This window comes from Schistocerca piceifrons, chromosome 5, assembly GCF_021461385.2.
Source record: "Schistocerca piceifrons isolate TAMUIC-IGC-003096 chromosome 5, iqSchPice1.1, whole genome shotgun sequence".
In the NCBI taxonomy this organism is placed as follows: domain Eukaryota; kingdom Metazoa; phylum Arthropoda; class Insecta; order Orthoptera; family Acrididae; genus Schistocerca; species Schistocerca piceifrons.
This window is the reverse complement of record NC_060142.1, coordinates 577,497,280-577,522,511: the sequence shown is the minus strand read 5'-3', so window position 1 is coordinate 577,522,511 and position 25,232 is coordinate 577,497,280. Positions and strand designations below refer to the sequence as shown.

At 43.4% G+C, this 25,232-nt stretch overlaps 1 protein-coding gene across 1 annotated transcript in view; it reads left to right on the top strand.

The window, feature by feature from the left end:
- LOC124799148 (protein Wnt-5b-like) overlaps positions 1-25,232 on the top strand; it is a 291,425-nt gene that overhangs the window by 260,761 nt on the left and 5,432 nt on the right. The window contains exon 7 of the mRNA XM_047262686.1: positions 5,316-5,483. Coding sequence (XP_047118642.1) covers positions 5,316-5,483 — 168 coding nt within the window. The remainder of the gene's footprint in view (positions 1-5,315; positions 5,484-25,232) is intronic.

Sequence of the window (25,232 nt, the reverse complement as noted above, 5' to 3'; positions counted from 1 at the left end):
AATCTGCTCTCTTCTATTAAACCTATCCGGTAAGCATCCCAGACTGATGACCAATCCTCAAGAATCATTCGAACGAGTATTTTGTAAGCCGCTTCTTCCGTAGATGAGTAACACTTTTATGATTTCTCCAATCAGTCTTAGCCTGACTTCTGCTTTTTCAGCAGATTTATGTCACTGCATTTCAGGTCGCTCTGGACGCTTAGGCCCACATATGTTTGGTTGCTACCCACTTGTGTTTGGTTGTTACTGTTTCCAGTAATTTATCGTAAACAGTGAGACCGAAGAGTAATAAGCCTTTCCTCCTGTTTATGCGCATTATGTTCATTTACGCTCCTGGCCGTTAAAACTTCGGGTACCTCAGAGCTGGTAAGCAAAAAGCGACGTCAAATTAGCAAGAAAAGTACCTGTCTGAAAATGCAAGTGATAAGCATTTCAGTGCAACACCACAAAGTGCATGGGAGTAACAGCATCTACATTCAGTATGAAGGGTGTAATGAGCATAAGTGCGGATACTTCTATTAATGACTGAGGACGGTTTGATGAAGTACATTACATCAGTATTTACGTCATTTGTAACCTAATAATTCTGGCTATTACAAGTCATGTGTTTTTAGGTTGATAGTACCTTCAATTACAAATAGCAAGTGCAAGCCATTAATGTTTATTTTTCCGCTTGGCAGCAGCTCAGACCTAGAAATTTGCTGGATCGACGCAGTCTACACTGCCAGGTGTCGTCCACTTATGGCTCATGTACGACCAGGCAGAAAACATCAGGTCGAATATTTTTGGTGTGTTTGTGAGAAGAACTGTTCGACGCAGAGAAAAAACAACCAACGCTCAGATGTGTATACATATTAATGTATCACATGTAAAAAAATCTGCACTTATAGCAGTTTTACCTTGTATATAAGGAAAGACTACGCAGCAGGTTCCTCAGTCAGCAGTTCCATTTGAATGTCGTTTGTTCGTGAGACGATAGAGTTGTCTCGTGCAAGAAGGAGAAAAATCTACCAGCACCTGTCGAATTCGACAACCACATGATCGTCGTCTGCCAGTAGTGCCGTTTATCGTTCCAAGATATTGCTGCTCGCATTGGTCGAGCTTCCTGTAACTGTCATGTGAAGAGTTCAGGAAGGCCACACTCAGTACCAAGCAGGAAGTCAATGGCCCCATGCAGCTAGCACCCGAGAGGACTGACGTATTGTTTGGTATACCTTGAGTGAGGAAATAGACTTGTTTGCACAGAGGCAAGTATCCATATGAACAGCGCATTAAAGTCTACGACACAAAGCACTGACAGCATGGCAACCATTGTTTCAGCTTGTTTTGATGCAACAGCAGAGAGAAGTGTAATAGCAGTGGCGCACCCAATGACAACATGGATCACAGTGGCACGGCACTGTCTTTTCAGAAGAGTTGGAATTTTGCATACAGCATCACAATGAACATATCCGTATGAGAAGACTTCGAGGAGAACAAACGTTTCCAGGTTGCATTTGTCGTTGTCATGTGAGTCCAGTACCTGCTGTGGTGGTATGAGGTGTGCTATTGGTTGTACATCATCCATCACATCTCTAACCAACTGAGTGCATCTAGTCATGAGATGCTGAGCCACTGGCACGCCACGGCTCGCATGCCTCTACGATTGGTTGGTACAGAGTTTTAGCAATATGCAATGGAGTACCCGTATTTGTCATCCAAACTTGGCTCATCTCGATGTCTAATTAGGTTACACCCTTTCTTTCTACCAGATGTGGAATCTCTATGTACTAAATTTCGCACCCTTTGTATTTCCAAACCAACTGCGAATATATGAATACATTCATTCTACTATACTGTATACTCCGCACTGATGAGAATGGCTATGAGGTGGCGCCTGATTGGTCGACAGTTAAGTGGGGGTACCTCAGGGTTCAGTGCTGCGACCATTGCTGTTTCTTACATGTATAAATGATGTGCTTCCTAATATATCAGATGATTCTAAAATATTTCTGTTTACTGATGACACTAGCGTGGTGGTGAGGAGTACTGACTGCAACACAGACAGCGTATGGTAGAGTTCAAGATGTAAATTCGTGGGTTATAGAAAACAAATTGATGTTAAATCAGAGAAAGACTCACGTTTTATAGTTTCTAATATACGATTCAACTAAAATTGACGTTCTGACTACCCAGAAGAGGGATATGATTAGTGAGTCTGGGAAATCCAAATTCATAATGGATCAGGTGGTAAACTATCATGAAAAGCCGATGATCAGGAACCGTGTTCGAAAGTTAACACTGTTATGTTTAACATTAGAACAATATCTGCAATGAGTGATAGTCGACCATGGAAATTAGACTGCTTTGCGTATTTTCATTCTCTTGTGACGTACGGCATTATATTCTAGTTTAAGTCTTCCTACACAAAAGGTGTTTGTTTTTTTGTGCAGGAACGAGCCATACGTGTTGTAAGTTCACGAACCTCTTAATCAAATGGTTCAAATGGCTCTGAGCACTATGCGACTTAACTTCTGAGGTCATCAGTCGCCTAGAACTTAGAACCAATTAAACCTAACTAACCTAAGGACAACACACACATCCATGGCCGAGGCAGGATTCGAACCTGCGACCGAAGCGGTCGCTCGGTTCCAGACTGTAGCGCCCAGAACCGCACGGCCACTCCGGCCGGCTACCTCTTAATCCTCCGCTATTCAGTTGTCTGGTAATTCTGACACTGTTCTGTCTCTATGAACTTTTTCACAAGAATTAGCAGTTTTCACTGATTTAACACCAGTCAGAAATCCAGTCTGCAATTGGATCGTATCTCCTTGACCCTCATGCAGGAAACCATACAGTATTCTGCTGCATCCATTTTCAGTAAACTGCCACAACAACAAAAAATCTTAGTGGTAATTCTGCCGTCGAAGAATTATCTCGGGGCTCACTCCTCTGTTCCGTCAGGGAGTTCTGGAAAATATTTCTATGTTATATTGCTGGTTACGGTAATACAGAGGGTGTTTCAGGTGCCCCTACCCATGGGTTGTATGCAGCCTGCAGCGCCTTCAAAAACCACGCAAGAGATTCATATTCTCTCACATGCTATGCGAAAACTATTAGTCCTACAGAAAAAATGAACAGGACCTTATTTGTAGGAAATTCAGTGTACTTAAATTTTGTACTAGGATACGTTTTCGCTAGAAGCCGTAGTTTCCGAATTGTTGTTGTTGCGGTCTTCAACCCTGAGACTGGTATGATGCAGCTCTCCATGCTACTCTATCCTGTGTAAGCTTCTTCATCTCTCAGTACCTACTGCAACCTACATCCTTCTGAATCTGCTTAGTGTATTGATCTCTTGGTCTCCCTCTACGATTTTTACCCTCCATGCTGCCCTCCAGTGCTAAATTGGTGATCCCTTGATGCGTCAGAACATGTTCTACCAACTGATCCCTTCTTCTAGTCAAGTTGTGTCACAAACATCTCTTCTCCCCAATCCTATTCAATACTTCCTCATTACTTATGTGATCTACCCATCTAATCTTCAGAATTCTTATGTAGCACCACATTTCGAAAGCTTCTATTCTCTTCTTGTCCAAACTATTTATCGTCCATGTTTCACTTCCATACATAGCTACACTCCATACAAATACTTTCAGAAACGACTTCCTGACACTTAAATCTATACTCGATGTTAACAAATTTCTCTTCTTCAGAAACGCTTTCCTTGCCATTACCAGTCTACATTTTATATCCTCTCTACTTCGACCATCATCAGTTATTTTGGTCCCCAAATAGCAAAACTCCTTTACTACTTTAAGTGACTCATTTCCTAATGTAATTCCTCAGCATCACCCGATTTAATTAGACTACATTCCATTATCCTCGTTTTGGTTTTGTTGATGTTCATTTTATATCCTCCTTTCAAGAAACTGCCCATTCCGTTCAACTGCTCTTCCAAGTCCTTTGCTGCCTCTGACAGAATTACAATGTCATCGGCGAACCTCAAAGTTTTTATGTCTTCTCCATGGATTTTAATAACTACTCCGAATTTTTCTTTTGTTTCCTTTACTGCTTGCTCAATAAACAGATTGAATAACATCGGGGAGAGGCTACAACCCTGTCTCACTGCCTTCCCAACCACTGCTTCCCTTTCATGTCCCTCGACTCTTATAACTGCCATCTGGTTTCTGTAAAAATTGTAAATAGCCTTTCGCTCCCAGTATTTGACGCCTGCCACCTTTATAATTTGAAAGAGAGTATTCCAGTCAACATTGTCAAAAGCTTTCTCGAAGTCTACTAGTGCTAGAAATGTAGGTTTGCCTTTTCTTAATACAGCTTCTAAGATAAGTCGTAGGGTCAGTATTGCCTCACGTGTTCCTATATTTCTACGGAATCCAGACTGATCTTCCCCGAGTTCGGTTCCTACCAGTGTTTCCATTCGTCTGTAAAGAACTCGCGTTAGTATTTTGCAGCTGTGACTTATTAAACTGAGAGTTCAGTAATTTTCACATCTGTCAACGCCTGCTTTCTTTGGGATTGGAATTATTATATTCTTCTTGAAGTCTGAGGGTATTTTGCCTGTCTCATACATTTTGCTCACCAGATGGTAGAGTTTTGTCAGGACTGGCTCTCCCAAGGCTGTAAGTAGTTCTAATGGAATGTTGTCTACTCCCGGGGCCTTGTTTCGACTCAGGTCTTTCAGTATCGTATCTCCCATTTCATCTTCATGTACATCCTCTTCCATTTCCATAATATTGTCCTCAAGTACATCGCCCTTGTATAAACCCTCTATATACTCCTTCCACCTTTCTGCTTTCCCTTCTTTGCTTAGAACTGGGTTTCCATCTGAGCTCTTGATATTCATACAAGTGGTTCTCTTTTGTTTCCGAATTATCCACGAAAAACGTAGGAAAGTCACCTCCAAATGTGTTTTTGTTGAAGAACCAGAAAATCACGGCCTCCATCGGAAATGTATCCCAGTACAAAATTAACCACATTAAATTTCCTACAAAAACTCCTATTCATTTTTTATAGGTCTAATAGTTTGAGTGTAGTGATAGAGAGAATATGATAGCCTCACACAGTTTTGAAGGTGTTGCGGGTTGCATAAAACGTACCGGTAGGGGCAGGTGAATCACCTTGTATAGTCAGCAGCTTGTCGCGACACAGGAGTCGTGCAAAATGTATTTTATTCGTTGTTGACTTTTATGATTTTAATTTCATGTAACCTGACTCGTTCCACGGCTACTGTCGTACGTAACTAGACGCGTAAGATAAGTAGGGAGAGGCAAGTGGAACAGATGATGACGAGATGGTTGCTGGTGTTGTTGTTGCAGGAGACTACCTGAAGGACAAGTACGACGGCGCGACGGAGGTGCGGGTGACGCGGCGCGGCCGGCTGGCGGTGCGAGACCGGCGCTTCTCGCGCCCCACCTCGCACGACCTCGTCTACCTCGCGGAGTCGCCAGACTACTGCGAGCGCAACGAGTCGCTGCGGCTGCCCGGTCAGTGCAACCACTCGCTCCAGCAACAGCCTCCCCCGTCTGGCACTCCAACCCGTATTCTTGCCTTGCACAGTTGTTTCAGCTGAACAATCCATGAGAAACTGCTCTTCCACTACTTCCCAAATGTAGTTTATAATTCTCTCCCTTACTTATTATCCATATATGTAACGAAGCAAAATTTACTATGTTGTACTTACTGTTTTATAATATGAACAAGGTTTAAAAAATAATTTAGTAAGAGCACAAACATTATATTGCAGATGAAGTACTACATATCTTGCAATGTCGGTCTCAGTGTCTGAGCTGGCACCTTCTTTCCAAAATTAATCCATTGGCAGATTTTGTACAGGGTTGTTGAAATGACAAGTCGGAAGATTATGGTGCTCTTACCTATTTTCTTCATTTACTTGTATATTGACACACAATTTATAACAACACTTTTCAGATGTTCAGGGTGGTCCATTGATCGTGACCGGGCCAAATATCTCACGAAATAAGCGTCAAACGAAAAAACTACAAAGACGATACTTGTCTAGCTTGAAGAGGGAAACCAGATGGCGCTATGGTTGGCCCACTAGATGGCGCAGCCACAGGTCAAACGGATATCAACTGCATTTTTTTAAATGGGAACCTCCATATTTTGTTACATATTCGTGTAGTACGTAAAGAAATATGAATGTTTTAGTTGGACCACTTTTTTCGCTTTGTGATAGATGGCGCTGTAATAGTCACAAACATATCGCTCAATTTTAGACGAACAGTTGGTAACAGGTAGGTTTTTTAAATTAAAATACAGAACATAGGTACGTTTGAACATTTTATTTCGGTTGTTCCAATGTGATACATGTACCTTTGTGAACTTATCATTTCTGAGAGCGCATGCTATTACAGCGTGATTACCTGTAAATACCACATTAATGCAATAAATGCTCAAAATGATGTCCGCTAACCTGAATGCATTTGGCAATACGTGTAACGACATTCCTCTCAACAGTGAGCAGTTCGTCTTCCGTAACGTTCGCACATGCATTGACAATACGCTGATGCATGTTGTCAGGTGTTGTCGGTCGATCACGATAGCAAATATCCATCAGCTTTCCCCACAGAAAGAAATCCGGGGTCGTCAGATCCCGTGAACGTGCGGGCCATGGTATGGTGCTTCGACGACCAATCCACCGGTCATGAAATATGCTATTCAATACCGCTACAACCGCACGCGAGCTATGTGCCGGACATCCATCATGTTGGAAGTACATCGCCATTCTGTCATGCAGTGAAACATCTTGTAGTAACATCGGTAGAATATTACGTGGGAAATCAACATACATTGCACCATTTAGATTGCCATCGATAAAATGGGGGCCAATTATCCATCCTCCCATAATGCCGCACCATACATTAACCCGCCAAGGTCGCTGATCTTCCCCTTTTCGCAACCATCGTGGATTTTCCTTCGCCCAATAGTGCATATTATGCCGGTTCACGTTACCGCTGTTGGTGAATGACGCTTCGTCGCTAAATAGAACGCGTGCAAAAAATCTGTCATCGTCCCGTAATTTCTCTTGTGCCCAGTGGCAGAACTGTACACGACGTTGAAAGTCGTCGCCATTCAATTCCTGGTGCATAGAAATATGGAACGGGTGCAATCGATGTTGATGTAGCATTCTCAACACCGATGTTTTTGAGATTCCCGATTCTCGCGCAGTTTGTCTGCTACTGATATGCGGATTAGCCACGACAGCAGCTAAAACACCGACTTGAGGGCATCATCATTTGTTGCAGATCGTGGTTGATGTTTCACTTGTGGCTGAACACTTCCTGTTTCCTTAAATAACGTAATTATCCGGCGAACGGTCCGGACACGTGGATGATGTCCAGGATACCGAGCAGCATACACAGCACACGTCCGTTGGGCATTTTGATCACAATAGCCATACATCAACACGATATCGAACTTTTCCGCAATTGGTAAACGGTCCATTTTACCATGGTAAAGTATCACGAAGCAAATACCGTCGGCACTGGCGGAATGTTACGTGATCCTACGTACTTATTCGTTTGTGACTATTACAGCGCCATCTATCACAAAGCGAAAAAAGTGGTCCAACTAAAGCATTCATATTTCTTTACGTACTACACGAATATGTAATAAAATGGGGGTTCCTATTTAAAGAAATGCAGCTGATATCCGTTTGACCTATGGCAGCGCCATCTAGCGGGCCAACCATAGCGGCATCTGGTTTCCCCCTTCAAGCTAGACGAGTTTTGTTCTTTGTAGTTTTTTCGTTTCACGCTTATTTCGTGAGATATTTGGCCCGGTCACGATCAATGGACCACCTAGTATATTGTGAAACTCCCTTGAGCTCGACAAAGAAGATATTCGAACAGAGAACATCATGGGCAAACTCAGTAGCTACAAAAATCACTCTGACGCGCTTGGTGCCAAAAAATCAGTACGACAGTCTTAAATGAAATTGCTTTTCAGATTTAATTTATATAATGTGTTCTGGATGAAATTATCTAAGTGAAAATTTATAGTCTTAATGGTTAAAAACAAAGGTTGCTATGCTTGATAATATGAAAAATTGTAGAGAAGACACATTTTTTGTTTGCATGGAGACTGAAGCATAACAATATTATGTTTACTGTAAATTTGTTTTTTAGATCATTTCAGCTGACAGTTGTGATTACTAATTTTCGTGTTATAATATCGATACTAAGAAACGAATCTACACTCATGCTCATAAAATAAGGATACTTGCAGAATGTGGTGCCACATAACGTGGTACTACACAAAACTGGCGCTAATAGCATAGGCACATAGGGAACACACACGACACAGATCTGTAAGTCCACAGTATTCGTTATAAGTTGAGAAAACCGTCCCGAAACACATGTGCTACAAAACGCCACTGTTTCCTGCGCATGTACCCCGACATCAGTATGGGATATGATCACCTTGCACACGTACACAGGCTGCACAACGGATTGGCATACTCTGGATCAGGCGGTCGAGCAGCTGCTGGAGTATAGCCTCCCATTCTTGCACCAGTGCCTGTCGGAGCTCGTGAAGTGTCGTAGGGGTTTGAAGACGTGCAGCGATACGTCGACCGAGAGCATCCCAGAGGTGCTCGATGGGGTCCAGGTCTGGAGAACAGGCAGGCCACTCCATTCGCCTGATATCTTCTGTTTCAAGGTACTCCTCAACGATGGCAGCTCTGTGGGGCCGTGCGTTATCATCCATCAGGAGGAAGCAGAGACCCCTGAAGAGGCTGGCGTACTGGTGCAAAATGACATTCCGATACACCTGACTTGTTTCAGTTCATCTGTCAAAGACATGCGGGGGTGTACGTGCACCAATCATAATCCCACCCCACACCATCAAACCACGACCTCCATACAGGTCGCTTTCAAGGACATTAAGGTGTTAGTATCTAGTTCCTGGTTCGCGCCAGATGAAAACCCGACGAGAATCACTGTTCAGACTATACCTGGACTCGTCCGTGAACATAACCTGGGACCACTGTTCCAATGACCATGTACTGTGCTCTTGACACGAGGCTTTACGGGCTCTCCTGTGACCAGGGGTCAGTTGAATGCACCTTGCAGGTCTCCGGGCGATTAAACCATGTCTGTTCAGTCATCTGTAGACTGTGTGTCTGGAGACAACTGTTCCAGTGGCTGCGGTAAGGTCCCGAGCAAGGCTACCTGCAGTACTCCGTGGCCGTCTGCAGGCACTGATGGTGAGATATCGGTCTTCTTGTGGTGTTGTACACTGTGGACGTTCCGTACTGTAGCGCCTAGAGACGTTTCCTGTCTGCTGGAATCGTTGCCATAATCTTGAGATCACACTTTGTGGCACACAGAGAGCCCGTGCTACGACCTCCTGTGTTTGACCAGCCTCCACTCGCCCTAGTATTCTACCCCTCATAACGTCATCAACATGTGTTCTCTAAGCCATTTTCAACACACAGTCACCATTAGCGTGTCTGAAAACGTCTGCATACATACTCGCTGCACCGTGCTCTGACATGCACCAACACACCTCTGCGTATTGGACTGCTGCAGCGCTACCATGCCACGACTGCAGGTCAAATGCACTGCATGGTCATACCCCGAGGTGACTTAAACCCGCAAACTGCCCACCAGAGCGTTGTTTCACCATGTATCAGCATTATCCTGAATTTATGAGAATGAGTGTATTTGAATAATAAAAAACTATTAACAGAAAAATTGAGTTTAGGCAATAAAATACGTACAGAGATACCTTCAGATGAGATACGTATAATTTAAGTAAGAAAATTAACCAAGTCTGGCCACAATTTATACCGAATCGAACATTCGGTGAACACACGGAAGTTCCGAGGAGGCAAGGTTCGTTACAAATTCCAGACTGATTCCAAAGTATGGGACAGTGTTCCACTTTGAAACACTTGTCAGACTTTCACCTCTAGCAAGCTCTGTAATAGAAGCTTAATGTGTTTTCTTATTTCATTTTTAAATGATGACATTCGCTTTTTATGTGCTGCAGTCACTTTCCAAAATTTGAAAAATTAATCCGGAAACGTAACACTTTTCCAAATGTGGAAAGATTTTCCATGTTACAGCACGGTCATGTACGTAGGAACAATTATTCTGTTAAAGTTTGATAGTATTACAGTCAAGGAAATCTTGTGAATACTGTATTTAAAGATATATCTGTTACATTATTACTCCACTGCACACCAGTAACCTGTAAATGAAATGAAATTTAGTAGAAATATTATCAAAAAAGGGTTACATGTTAAAAATACTTTTATATAGAAGCTATTGAGAAGTTGAAAAGAAAAACAAATTTCCATTTTACAGCCAGGTAAAATTGTTAAGGGTATACGCAATGCCCTATGTTTGAGCCACAATTTAGGAAAATTTTCTCATGACTTATTGGGACTATACTCTAGATTTTTTCGCTCAACGCGGACATTCGTATTGCTTTTCTACTGAATTAATCATTTTCGAAGAAGAAAGTTTTGCTTTAGAGACATGCTATTTTTTTAATGTTAAAAGTTATACATTTCAAGAATTATTCAAATCCCTTGATACAAAATAATTTCACGAGTCTTATGATTCAGATATGTTAGAAGTCCTTAAAGAACAACTCCTGATAGTTTCATCTTTCTATTGTAAATAGACTGGGAAAATGTACTCTCATACAAAAAAATAAAATTCCGGGAAATGAGCATCAAACTTTTTATTTCAAAGAATCCCTGCTCCATGGCTAGTACCACCAGAATTGTGCAACAGCTTCGTTTTCATGCCTCTCCTATGCTGTCTAATCATTTTTGAATAGATTTTTACTGCGTTATCTGAAGATCTGAACCGTTCCTTGTCCAAACAAAACATAGCTGCTGCAGTTCAGAATCCTGCACAGAGCCCAGTCTCCTGCAAAACTGTGCACGTCATTATATTGCCGTGACTGAATGATGAAACAGAGTCATAAATGACAGAGTGAAGAGTATTTATACTGACAATTGCAGTTTTAGGTAGTCTGTTGCAAAGCACATGTTTCACACATTCGTTTAGATTTGAGTCCAGCTGTGAAGGCATTTCTTAAATAGACCAATGTCTGCCTGGTCTCGGAATATTGGTTTTATTTCGTTCATTATGGCAATTGGCAAATGATGGGAGTCATTGTATTGTTGTTTAGTTACCTTGCCTCTATCGTAATTGCACCAATTATCTTCTCCTTCAGGACATAGCCCATGTTGGGTATTCTCATCCATTTCCCCAAAAATCGATTGTTTCATCGAAAACCTCATTCCGCGTAGGCGTAAGACATTAAAGATACTCAGTTCATTTGCATATATCACGTATACCATCGTAAAAAAACATCGTTCCGTTTCAAGGTACAAGATGATGCACAACTCAAGAGTCATGACTAAACTATCCACCAGTTATGTAGCTAATTTGAAAAATATGTAGAATTTTACTCACCACCAAACACTGTAACTATAGAATGAACAATACCTTCCAAATAGCTTTAATGAGTCGCACAGTACTCAAATGTGTAGAACTAGAATTTTGACCAAGTGCTTCACAAAACACACACTCATGTCTCACAACAACAGAAAAGGCATAAAATGCCGAAAACTACTTATGGTCTTCTCTAGTGCACATTCCGCCATGTGATTCTGAAATCGGTTACTAGATTGAAACACCCACCAAAACATCATGCATTCCTAGGTACACTATTTTCAAGGTACAACACTCTCCCATATTCCTCATCCGCGCCTTAGATGCCTTACGATATAACTTCTTCTTGTCCGATTCATCCATTTCTTCTGCTGTTTCTTAATGCGGCTAAGCCACATATCGAGAACTGCAAGTACTCTAGTGTGTACGTTTCCTATATTCTTTGTTATGTCTGGTGTATAGCTGTGACGTACGATGCAGTTGAAATCATGTGGTTCTGGAGGTGCTAGTCCAGTACAGATGGAGAGCCTATGCATTGCTGTTCGAGTTTGGGGAGAATATCAAGCAGGTTGAGATGTAAATGGGAATTTGGATTAAGGAGTGGGGGTGATAGAGTAATCCGTGCAGTTGTGTAAAGCCACTGCACCAGGGCAGTGTAGCGCATCTGCTCTGTGAGCAGCAGACCCGGATTCGAATTCCAGCCTTAGTACACTACAGGCCATTAAAATTGCTACACCAAGAAGAAATGCAGATGATAAACGGGTATTCATTGAACAAATATATTATACTAGAACTAACACGTGATTACATTTTCACGCAATTTGAGTGCATAGATCCTGAGAAATCAGTACCCAGACCAACCACCTCTGCCCGTAATAACGGCCTTGATACGCCTGGGCATTGAGTCAAACAGAGCTTGGATGGCGTGTACAAGTACAACAGCCCACGCAGCTTCAACACGATACCACAGTTCATCAAGAGTAGTGACTGGCGTATTGTGACGAGCCAGTTGCTCGGCCACCATTGACCAGACGTTTTCAGTTGGTGAGAGATCTGGAGAATGTGCTGGCCAGGACAGCAGTCGAACATTTTCTGTATCCAGAAAGGCCCGTACAGGACCTGAAACATGCGGTCGTGCATTATCCTGCTGAAATGTAAGGATTCGCAGGGATCGAATGAAGGGTAGAGCCACGGGTCGTAACACATCTGAAATGTAACGTTCACTGTTCAAAGTGCCGTCAATGAGAACAAGAGGTGACCGAGACGTGTAACCAGTGGCACCCCATACCATCACGCTGGGTGATGACGAATACACGCTTCCAATGTGCGTTCACCGTCATGTCGCTAAACATGGATGCGACCATCATGATGCTGTAAAAAGAACCTGGATTCATCCGAAAAAATGACGTTTTGCCATTCGTGCACCCAGGTTCGTCGTTGAGTACACCATCGCAGGCGCTCCTGTCTGTAATGGAGCGTCAAGGGTAACCGCAGCCATGGTCTCCGAGCTGATAGTCCATGCTGCTGCAAACCTCGTCGAACTGTTCGTGCAGATGGTTGTTCTCTTGCAAATGTCCCCATCTGTTGGCTCAGGGATCGAGACGTGGCTGTACGATCCGTTACAGCCATGCGGATAAGATGCAGTTGGGATCCAGCACGGTGTTCCGTATTACCCTCCTGAACCCTCCGATTCCATATTCTGCTAACAGACATTGGATCTCGACCAACGCGAGCAGCAATGTCGCGATACGATAAACCTCAATCTCGATAGGCTACAATCCGACCTTTATCAAAGTCGGAAACGTGATAGTACACATTTCTCCTCCTTACACGAGGCATCACAACAACGTTTCAACAGGCAATGCCGGTCAACTGCTGTTTGTGTATGAGAAATCGGTTGGAAACTTTCCTCATGTCGGCACGTTGTAGGTGTCGCCACCGGCGCCAACCTTGTGTGAATGCTCTGAAAAGCTGATCATTTGCATATCACAGCATCTTCTTCCCGTCTGTTAAATTTCGGGTCGGTAACATATCATCTTCCTGGTGTATAAATTTTAATGGCCAGTAGTGTACAATTCTTAATTCGTTGCTTCAGTCTGCATATGTACGTAATTTTTGTGTGTTTGCAAGTTCATGTCTGCAGTCCTTGATTCACAGTAAAATATCACCCCACAGTACGCTGTTGGACGAGCCGTAACAATATGGGGAGCAGCCTTAATAAAGAAACAGAGTGTGTGATAATTTGTTTTCTGCGTGTAAAGGGAAATCCACACTGGGATGGTGGAAAAATACAACTGGACGACGTCATATTGCAGTGATTAGGTGCTGCAGACACATTGTGGTCAAACGAACCTGATGATCGGCGCAGAGTGGCCGTGCGGTTCTAGGCGCCATGTCACGGATTGAGTGGCTCCTCCCGCCGGAGGTTCGAATCCTCCCTCGGGCATGTGTGTGTGTGTGTGTGTGTGTGTGTGTGGTGTGTGTTGTTCTTAGGATAAGTTAGTTTAAGTAGTGTTTAAGTCTAGGGACTTTAAGTAGTGTTTAAGTCTAGGGACCGATGACCTCAGCAGTTTGGTCCCTTAGGGATTCACACACATTTGAACATTTGAACCTGAATGACATACGAAGTTGCTGGTCCTCTTGCTGTGAAGGACGGGCTATCGCAGGAGTAGTGGAGGCCCTCGTGCTCGAGCACCGGCGGTAGTGTAAAATGTAAAACTTAGCCAGCGACCAGTTGTCAACTTTTCGCACTACGTTATGAACACGACAGGAAATGTTCACTTATTGAGTGCGCAGCATTTCCATTGGGTCCTTCTGTTGGTAATGGTTCGCGTGATGAATAATGGGAAGCGAACAGGTCGAATCATCAGTCGCTTGTGAGTAGCGGATCGTATTGCTCGTTCACCAACGATAGCGTATTGCCAACAGCAGCACGCAACGGTAGAGGCGCGGACACGGTTAAGTACACTTCAGCCATTATGACAACGGTCTCCGCCCGCTGGGTTCCACGACTGTCCATGCTAATCTGAGGCAGCAGCGAAATCGTTGCAGCCGTGTCAGGTCGGTCCAAATGATTTCTTTAGCCGCCTAATAATCGTTAATGAGTGCTGGGTGTATCGTAATGAACCCGAGACAAACGAACAAAGCAAGCAGTGCAGACATTTGGATTCACCACCGCCCTATTATCATCGGGCAAGGTGACTCTGGACGTTTTTTGGGATTCCCACGGAAGGGTGCTAACTGATTACTCTTGTAAGTTTCAGACCATCATATGAGCATACTACTGAAATCTCCTGACGATGTTACGAATGGTTATTAAGACGAAGCGACATTGGGGGCTGTCCGAGGTGGTGTTCTTGTTCCACGGCGGCGCCGATTTCATTCTGCTTTTCTGGGTCATCAAATTTTGCCTCATTACCTTATTCTCGTGACATGCCAACCAGCAACTTCACGCTTTATCCTCGGATGAAGAAAATTGTGACTGGCAGATATTTCCATAATGATGACGAAGTGATTTTCAAAGTAGAACGTTTCCTATACTGTCAAAATGCAGACTTCCACAGCCAAAGTCTCCTTTAAATCATCTACCGTACCGAAAACGGCGTCTCATTGAAGAGTGAATATGCAGAGAAGGTGTGACACCATCACCCAGACCGCAGGTTGATGTTTCGGAGGTAATAATTATAACTGTGTGACTTCCCCTCGTACATAAGAACGCGAGAAGGAATTAAATACGCACTTTTTACACCACCACATATAATGCTTTTGAGGGAACAACGAAAACTTCCGATAATTATCAGTCTCGATATTCCAGTACACAGAGGGGTCCAAAAAAATTTATCCACTGTTTAAAAGTCCGTAACTGGCAAACTAATTGACGGAGTTGTCTCATCTTTGGCAGTGTAATAGCTTGTAGTTCCGGCAATTGCCACACAAGCGTCGTATTGCGTTGTTTTGTTTTGTCAGATGACAGTCGCCAGATTGTCAGTGTTTTGTTCTTAGTTGCACCTAGTTACTAGAGTAAACATGGCTGGCGCAAGGCTTACATTCGATGAAAGGAAGTCAGTTTTGAAGTGGTATTTTAAGTACGAAAACATTAATAAGGTTCAACGGCAATGGCGAAATGAGTACCAAACACAGCCACCGACACCTTTAACGATTCGTCGCATTCGAGACAAATTTGAAGCCGAAGGCTGTGTTAAAGATGTACACAAACAACGATCTGGACGACCTGTAACCGTAACAAGTCCAGCTAACTCCCGTCGTGTGTTACAACTATTCACTCGCTCACCACAGAAGCCTGTGAGACAGTGTGCCCGTGAAACTGGAGTAAGTCGCTCAAGTGTTTGGTGAATTTTGAAGACAGCAAAGTGGAAGTGCTACATCCCACGATTGCTACACGCATTGAATGAGGACGACCCAGATCGTAGAATGGAGTGCTGCCAGTGGTTTACTAACATGGTGCTCAACGATGAAGAGATTGCAGAGATGATTGTGTGGTCTGATGAGGCGCGGTTCAATGGTACAGTAATTCGACATAACTGCATCTACTGGGCCGCCGAAAATCCTAACGTCCATGTAGACAAAGCCGTGAATTTGCCAGGAGTAAATGTGTGGTGTGGGTTGTCATACGGGGGCTTGATGGGCCATTCTTCTTTGACGGCACAGTTACCGGTGAGGGGTACCTTCAGAAGCTGCAGACATCCATTTTACCTGCCATCCGAGACTTGTATGGAGACGGAAGAGTTTACTTTCAACACGATGGTGCCCCAGCCCACTACCAAAATCGTGTTAGGGCGTATTTCGACGAAAATCTACCGGGAAGATGGATAGGCCGTAGAGGTGCTATGGAGTATCCACCACGTTCCCCAGACCTAACTCCTCTGGACTTTTACCTGTGGGGAACGCTAAAGGACGTCGTTTATCGACAAAAGCCACGCACATTGGATGAACTTCGAGAATCCATCGTACATTCATCGTACATCCAACTGAACACGTTGCAGTCAGTAGTTAGTGCTGCAGTTCGGCGGCATCGTTTGTGTGTGGAAGTTAATGGTGACCACTTCGAACACCTATAGTGATATCATTAAGTTGGACTTTAAGCTACACTTTCACCAAAAATGAGACAACTCCGTCAATTAGTTTGCAAGTTATGGACTATTAAACAGTGGATACATTTTTTTGGACCCCTCTGTATGTTTCAGATTTCTTTTGCATATCCGTTACGCTCACACGTTTGTTTACATAGAACTATAAGAGATTTTTTGCAAATGACTTTTCTGCTGTATTCAGACATTTCAGCGTGTGGTGTACCGTGCTGTGAGCTTCAGCTTACCAATAATGTTGTGGGAGTGTGTAACGAAATAGCTTTTTAATTAATTTGTTGTTAGTAAAATAGATAACTTGTTAACGATAACATCGACGTTTTTGATACTGTGATTAAGCTTACTGTATAAGTACAGGGCTACTGTACAAGATTTATTCGTTTTCAAAGTTCCATATTTTACAAAGTATTAGATGTAAAAATTCGACTGATGCATGAATCGGACGGTAAACTCGGAGAGTCTGTGTGTCCACCAGTTGGCGCTGTGAGTGCAGTGCCTTGGCAGAGTGGAACCGGAGAAAGAATAAAGTTCTGTTATGTTTGAATATGCGAGATGTTTATGTGTTATAACGGTGCAGCGTGCATTCAGAAGGAACTGGAGAAAAGAACCGCCACGTGAAGAGAGCATTGTTTGTTGGTATCGACAATTTAGAGGCCCTTTGTAAACAGGAAAGAACCGAGTGACCGAATGTGGGACCAAATGTGTTAAATGCAACCGTGGAGCGGATGGCGGAAAGTTTCGTACGCAGTCCAATAAAATCAACGACACAGGTCAGCCACGAGTTAGGAATACCGCAGCAGACTGCATAGAAGATTTTGCGCCGGTGGTTACATTGCAAACCGAACAGTCGGCAGCTCGTGCAACAATTAAAACGGGGAGATTATGGCCGGCGCCTTCCATGTTGCATCACCATCGTGGAAGCACCTGAGGACGAACATTTCACCTTAAAGTTGACGTTCAGCGATGAAGCAACCTTCAGTCCGTTCAGAAACGCTAATCGCCACAATGTCAGAGTGTGTGGCACTGGACAACCTCATGAAACTCTGGTGCACCAACAAGATTCGTCGAAGGTCAGTGTTTTCTGTGCAGTGTCATAGAGTTTGTGAGCAGACTGTGACAACTGCGTCGTACCTGGATACGTTACAGCTGTGGTCGTTTCTACAACTGACTGCTGATTCCGAGAGTTCTATCTTCCAACAAGACGGAGCGACCCCTCATTGAAGCATTGATTTTCTTCGCTACCTAAATGACGAACTTCTGCATCGCTGGATTAGACGCACTGGTGAAGATGATGTGGCTCTGTTCCCTTGGGTCTCTACGTCGCCTGATATAACGCCTTGTGACTTCTTCCCTTGGGGATACATTAAGGACCGTGTTTAGGCAACCCTACTGCCAAGAACATTGGATCAGCCCAGAGAACCCATCAGTGCTATTGTGATAACCACTGATGGGATGTTGCTACACAAGGTATGAAGCAACTTAACTCTCGCTAGCACATGTTTCGTGGGACCAGAGGGCCAATGAGAGAATATTTTTAGAGTGAAAAATGCTAACTTGGGGACTTTATGGCTCTATTCATGCATCAATAATATTTGTGCATACAATACTTTGGAAAACATTTAACTTCGAAGAAGAATGAATCATTTATACTAGCCTTGTATTTTTTATTAGCAGTTTATCACATTATTCGCTGTTACGGAAATAATGGGTTCCAACAATCCAACTTGTACACATCTGTTCTCTTCCTGAGAGAAGAATAATTCGTTTCAAAGAAAAGGGTGTCAATCAACCACTAATGTAGGGAACCCATCTCGAATTTTAGCTCCTAAGTTTTTTTTTCTGCTTCTCTTTCCCATAACTGGAACACCTTTCCTTTGGAGGAAGTGTGCAGTAGGCTGACCGCAGCTACGGGGTTCGCCGTTGGCCTTGCCTTTTCCGTTGGTTGTGATACATTTTCTCTAGAAGAAGTGTACAGCTGCAAACAACATCGGACATAGTAACTATCAAGCAGTGGATGAATGATGTTGACATAATAATGATCTCTACAAGATTTCGATACTAGTGCTTGAAAATGGTGCAGTTCATTGAGGAGGGCGATGATTAGCACCTTTTGCAGTAGCAAGTCGTGTTACCTAAACTGTTGTCATGCATGCAAGGTGTGTCCAGAAGCACGAGCCAGTCGTAAAATAGACGATAAGATTTCATGATATTAAGAGAAATTAGAGCGAAGGGTCGTTACTATAATACGAAAGAGCCTGAATTTATGAAACCATTTTGCCTTTCTTCGTTCCTTCCATCACTTGTGACAATTTCCATACTCGTCTAATTCAATAGCTTCCCAATGATAGTGTTATTAGTACAAGTTAGTTGTGATCGTGATTTGGAGCTCTATTATCATTATATACATCGGCATCATACTGAATGCCGCATTGTTTATGCAAGAAGGCTACACCTGTCATCATAAAAACCTTAATTGTATTTTGGGCAATTGCCAGTAGCTCACGACATTTCCTACATTCAGCTTTCTAACTTCGTTTAATGAAACTCTTTAAAAAATCATCGAACAACTGTGAGCTAATACGACCCCCAGCAATAGGATAGCAATGTGTAGTAGGCAAGGATTCTAATACACTAAGACATTTTTGATACCATTTATGATTAAAATGCTTGAGCAGTGGCAATATTTGCATCCGAGTATTGTACACGTAATCGTTTTATGACGTTTTTGAAAGATATTCTTTAACGTAGCTGATGTGAATCATACACTTCCATTTAGGATTTATTGAGAATTTTGTATTCAAGAATATTTTATTCATTCACTCGCATTTTGAGAGAGCGTCAAAGACTGTTTCAGGGAAGAAGGTCTAAACTAAAAAATTGTCGACATTAAAAAATCGACATTTAAAAAAATTGTTTCGTTCTCACTCTGTCACACTATTTCTAGTGTAAGGGCACCCTATCAAATGTCTTCTCTGCAGAGACCACACATGTCTCGTCTAAAGAGTTCTTTGTGGAAACAGGCGGAGACGAAATACGAAAAATAAAGAGAAAACCAATGCCATACCGCAAACGCAAATCAGAACCATTAATAATTAAATGTTCACTCATGCCATAGCACAAGAGTTTAGACATAAAGTTGAAAATAAAAGCTATTCGCCTACATTAATTGTTGTAGTGGGAGTGTTGATGATAGGTGAACAACCTCAGTAATCCTTATAGACACAAAAAGAAGGCTGATTAGTAAATAACCCATCGACTTTCTGCCGTTGTTGTCAAGCTAGTGTCGTCCTCGCTATTGTATCTCATCTTGCAGACATCATGCAGTGGTGAATTGGGACCTAAAGATGTCGTGGTCTGGCAGGCAAGTTGGGCCCTTTGGAAAACGTTGTCCAACGAAGAAGAGATCACCAGCAAATGTGTCGCCGTTAGATGCTGCGTGGGGCTCGGCAAGTGCATTGGCGGGGAGAACACACCCGCTTTGTATTCTCCAAATGACTTGGCGTCAAACATATAAATGTGGCGGGAAGAGAAACCCCTACCGCCGAAAGTAGATGCTGTTACGAAGTGTCTTGCTTGCACACAGCAACTACACAGCTGTGTCACAGGGCCAAATGGGATTACGTAACTATTATGGCAGAAATAGATGGCAACTCAAATTAGCAGCAATTACAGTGATTTATTGATAGAAGTTTTACAACACTTTACTGAATTATGAAAACTGTAAGTGGCAGTACAGGGAATGTTCGGTTGCACTGATTTGTCTTTAGACCTTCTACAGTCCTAAATACAGTGAACGATGACTGCGACCACTTGTAGAATGTCCAGTTTGGCACTTCTTGGCGGCAATTATAAAAGGCTTCTGGACCGAAAGCCTCCAGATGTCAGACGATCGGATCGGCACCAATTATTGTATATCGGCTGAGTATCAATCAAACCTCCGGTGTAGTTTGTGTTATGTGCTGTCATCTGGAGGAACGTGCGTAAATGGTAAGTAATAAGTTACACTTTACCTAACGAGCACAGAAAAAGCGTAACTGTGAGCGTCTGTCACGTAGAGTTCCCGGTAGAGCGTTAGTTTGTCGTAACAGGGGTTCCGAGTTCGCGCACTGTTCTTGTCAGTTCTGGCTGATGGTACTGACAGCGGCATTAGACTGTTTGCCAATGATTCTGTAGTCTACAGGAAGGTAGTATCACATGGAAGTTGTGAACAAATCAATGAGAATTTGCAGAAAATAAATGCGTGATGTAATGACTGGCAGTTATCTCTCAATATTAGTAAGTGTAACCTAATGCGTATAACAAGGCGAAAATCCCCATTGACGTACGAGTACAAAATAAATGCCCAGACTTTGGAAGCAGTAACATCCGTCAAGTATCTGGGTGTGACTATTCAAAATGATCTCAAATGGAATGGAAAATGGAACTGAGCATTTGGCGTCATTGGCTGGGAGGCCCCTTACGGGGCAGGTCCGGCCGCCTTGGTGCAGATCTTTTACATTCAACGCCACATTGGGCGACCTGCGCGCTGGATGGGGATGAAATGATGATGAAGACAACACAACACCCAGTCCCTGAGCGGAGAAAATCCCCGACCCAGCCGAGAATCGAACCCGGGCAGTCCGTCCCGCTGACCATTCACCTATCGGGGCGGACTCTCAAATGGAATGATCAGATTACCCAAGTAACGGGCAAGGCGGACTCTAGATTGCGGTTTATTGGTAGAATGCTGAAGCGATGTACTCCTTCAACAAAGGAAATTGCTTACAATACGTTAGTTGGTCTGTATGGGACCCTGTTGGGTCTGATTCAAGAGATTGAAAAGGTCCAAAGAAGAGCGGCAAGATTCGTGACTGGTACATTTAGCCATCGCCAGAGCGTTACAAATCTCACAGAAAGTTTTATGTGGGACACACTTGCAGATAGACGACGCGCTAAACGGAAGGGGCTGCTCACTAAATTCCGAAATTCGATCTTTGCCGAGGATGTAGAGCATATATTATTACCACCGACTTTCAAATTGTGCAATGATCACCATTCAAAGATAATGGAAATTAGAGCTCGTACTGAGGCGTTCAGACAGTCGTTTTTCCCTCGCGCTACCCGCGAGTGGAACAGAGGGGGAGAAATATGACTTTGGCATGAACTGTGCCCACCGCCACACACCGCCTGCTGGCTATCGGAGTATATATGTAGATGTAGATGTAGTGTAGCATGTGTGGAAGTGTTGTATGGACAACCTGTTCCTCATATGTACCCTTAAAAGGACGGTTCGGAGTTTATGGCAACGTTCTATTAGCAGACCGCTTTCGCATCGTTTGTTTGAAAGTAGTAAGCCTATGGATTACAATTGTAGTTTCACAGAATAAACATAAACAATTGAAACATAGGGTATAAAGAAACAATTGCATTGCAGGTGCGGAAGTATTAAGAGCATTAATAATAATAATAATAACAAGTATTATTGCAAGTATTACTACTTCCGCACACGTAATCCAATTGTTTCTTTATACCTTCTGTTTCGATTGTTTATGTTTATTCTGTGAAACTAAAAATGTATTCCATAGGTTTGTTACTTTGAAATAAATGATGCGATAGCGGACTGCCAATAGAACGTTGCTATAAACTCCGAATAGTACTTGTACGAGTACATATCAGGAACATTTTGTCCCATATAACACTTTCACCCGTGCTACAGTACAAAAACTGATATGACCAGCGCATGAATTTGGGACACTTGGCCGGCCGTGGTGGCCGAGCGGTTCTAGGCGCTACAGTCTGGAACCGCGTGACCGCTACGGTCGCAGGTTCGAATCCTGCCTCGGGCATGGATGTTTGTGACGTCCTTAGGTTAGTTAGGTTTAAGTAGTTCTAAGTTCTAGGGGACTGATGACCTCTGAAGTTAAGTCCCATAGTGCTCAGAGCTATTTGAACCATTTTTTTTGGGACCCTTGGTACAATAAACTAACGCTCTTTCGACTTCCCCACGGGACCTGTATGCGACATGCGCTCACAGTTAAGCTTTTCTTGTACTCCGTACGTCAGGTGTTACTCAATTACTGACCGTTTTACGCACGTTCTCCCGGACGACAGCACGCAGTACAAACTATATCGGAGTTTTGGTTGACGCTCTGTGGATACACAACGTTTGGTACCGATTTGACGGTCTGACATCTGGAGTTTTGGTTGTGAAACACTCACTAAGACCTCTCCTGAGGTACCAACAAACTAGCTGACTGGTGAGTGGAGTCGCGTGTCTGCATATATGCACGTTTAGTGGATGAATGTCGATTTGACGTAAGCTGGAGGCGTAACATAGTCCCTGTCGAGTGGACTATCTTTGAAGCATAAGCTTACCTAAGTTGCGCCTGACTCATAGGCAACTCGTCGCTCTCGCACGTAGAGCTGTGTCCCGTATCTTCCGCAGGCCGCGGCAAGTCCGATGCAATCTGAGTCCGAGAGTAAACTCGGCCGAGATGCCTGTCAGCTTCGCCTAAAGCCGGGTTTTCCTAGCAGTAGGAAATCTGCGCCGCGCGAACAGGACAGGCTATTTTGCGCCAGCAGGGACGCAAAACTTAAATATGTTGTTTTCCCAGAAAATGAAACTACAACCGTATCAAAATACAGTTCTCACATGCTCCTTTAGAAAGAATGTTCAAACGACGTTTTATTATTTTAACCAGAGTTGGAAGGAAAATCAGCATTGGCCGTATTTTGTTTTATTGTCATTGACAATCAAACAACAAAATACTATTTGGTCGTGGTGCACACAACACGCCATGGAGTCGCCAATCAATACAATTTAACCAGAGTGCTGACGTACTGTACAGTATTGAGAGACCGCATGAAAAAAAAGAAAAGCAAAGTCCTGGGTTTTCCCATAACTAAACGTATAATGGACGATGAAGAGGAGGATTATTTTCTCCGGACTTACATGAAGCGAAGAGTCAGTAGCAAGTTTCTGACACTGGGCCTCGACAATGAGGTGCACTTTTTGCCTTTTGGCACGCTTTGTAGCCATTTTCCACACGAACATTGTCTCACTTGCAGCAGCTGCTTCACGAGAAGCAGCACGCAACGCATTAGATTCGTCCACAACCAGTTGACTTGTCGCGCCTGACGTAAAGCACTCTCGCTCTTCACACTGTGTTCTGTCGGAAAACACCTTCACTGTTTTGTCAGTGTCGAGCGGACGACGTACTACGCGAGGCGCATTAAGTACTACGCGGCGTAAAATTCCTGTTTCTAGGAAAACCCCCCCTAAAGCGGCGATCTGCATCTGTGCTTCGTACATAATGGATAGATCCAAGGACCAGCGACTAGTGTGCAAAAGTCACTTGTGGTCCAAACTGAGGAATGCTGCTGCGTTGAGTGCGACCTACATTTATCTCACGCCTCCCAGCAGTATTTGAGCAGTTAGGACTAGAGCCTTACAAGCACCGTTGAAACAGTTCACTGCGGGGATCCATGGCTGTGGCTAGAACGCTGGCTGGTAATAGTTGTAGGGTGAATGCTGCATACTTCTACGAACACATAATAACTGTAACTAAAGTACAGGTATTCATTGTTTTCTTGGATATGACACGAATTACTTGTAAATGGAGCTAAAGATGGAGAAAGCGTCAACTCACACTGTTATATTACTTTTATGTTCTTTTCGTGTCTTTCACTTTCTTGACGGTCGTGTCAACGTTCTGCAGCTACGCTTTATGACAGTCACGCTTTTGGTCTATTGAAACCATTGTTTGCAATTCATCGTAGCCCGTTCTCATTACCGTGTGTAAATCTTGTAGATATCTGTAACCTTTCTCCTCTCTAATCGACTAAGCAAAAATGGCATTGATCGAGTAAGCCTAATCGTACAATAAAATTATGCCTATCTTTTACGAAGCAGATGTGCAAATAATTGTCACTGAAATTGTTACATCGTGATACATCTCTGTTGCAATCAAAATTGGTTACTTTACAGCATTGTTTACCTACACAGGCTAATTTCCCAAATAAAATCCACAGAATTTAATTTTTTTAAATAATATGAAAATATGTGCATTAAATAACACAATCAAGATTCTGCACAGCTGTGTACAGTGGGTGCCGATACTGAATGGATTTACTAGTACAAAAATTTGATTTTTATTTTTCACTTGATCTTCGTCAGAGCCTTCTGCCTGGCGGAAAGTTGCAGCGTCTCAGTCGCGTTGCCCAGAACCGGACAGAACCACCCTGAAACTCACGTGTTGAACCATCAGCAGCTAAACTCACGTGTTGCTGACGAGGTAACGCTACCGAACTGCGCGTCTTACGACCTGACCGACCAACAAGGAGGCCTGGAGGTGGTGAAGTGGGGGTGGAACCGCGGCCAGCTGCCGGGAGCGGACACACCGTTCGCTCTCTTCTGCTGGCAGCTTCCAAACCGATCAGACGCCCTCCCCACCTGCCCTCTTGGGCGGCTGCCCGTTCAGTCTCGGCGGCTCCTCCAGGCCTGCCTTTCTTGACGGCATTAAAACTTGACGCAGGTTAAACTATGTTTGAATCTTCACCTCAACGGGTGCCTACTGCTTTCCCCTCCTGGCCAATCCTGACTCATTAACAGCTACGAAGCCGGAATACAAACCATCATGTCCCACAGAAAACACTTCCACAAAAAAAATGTAGGGCGCAGAATCTACACAATAATAATTATTTTTAATCTTTG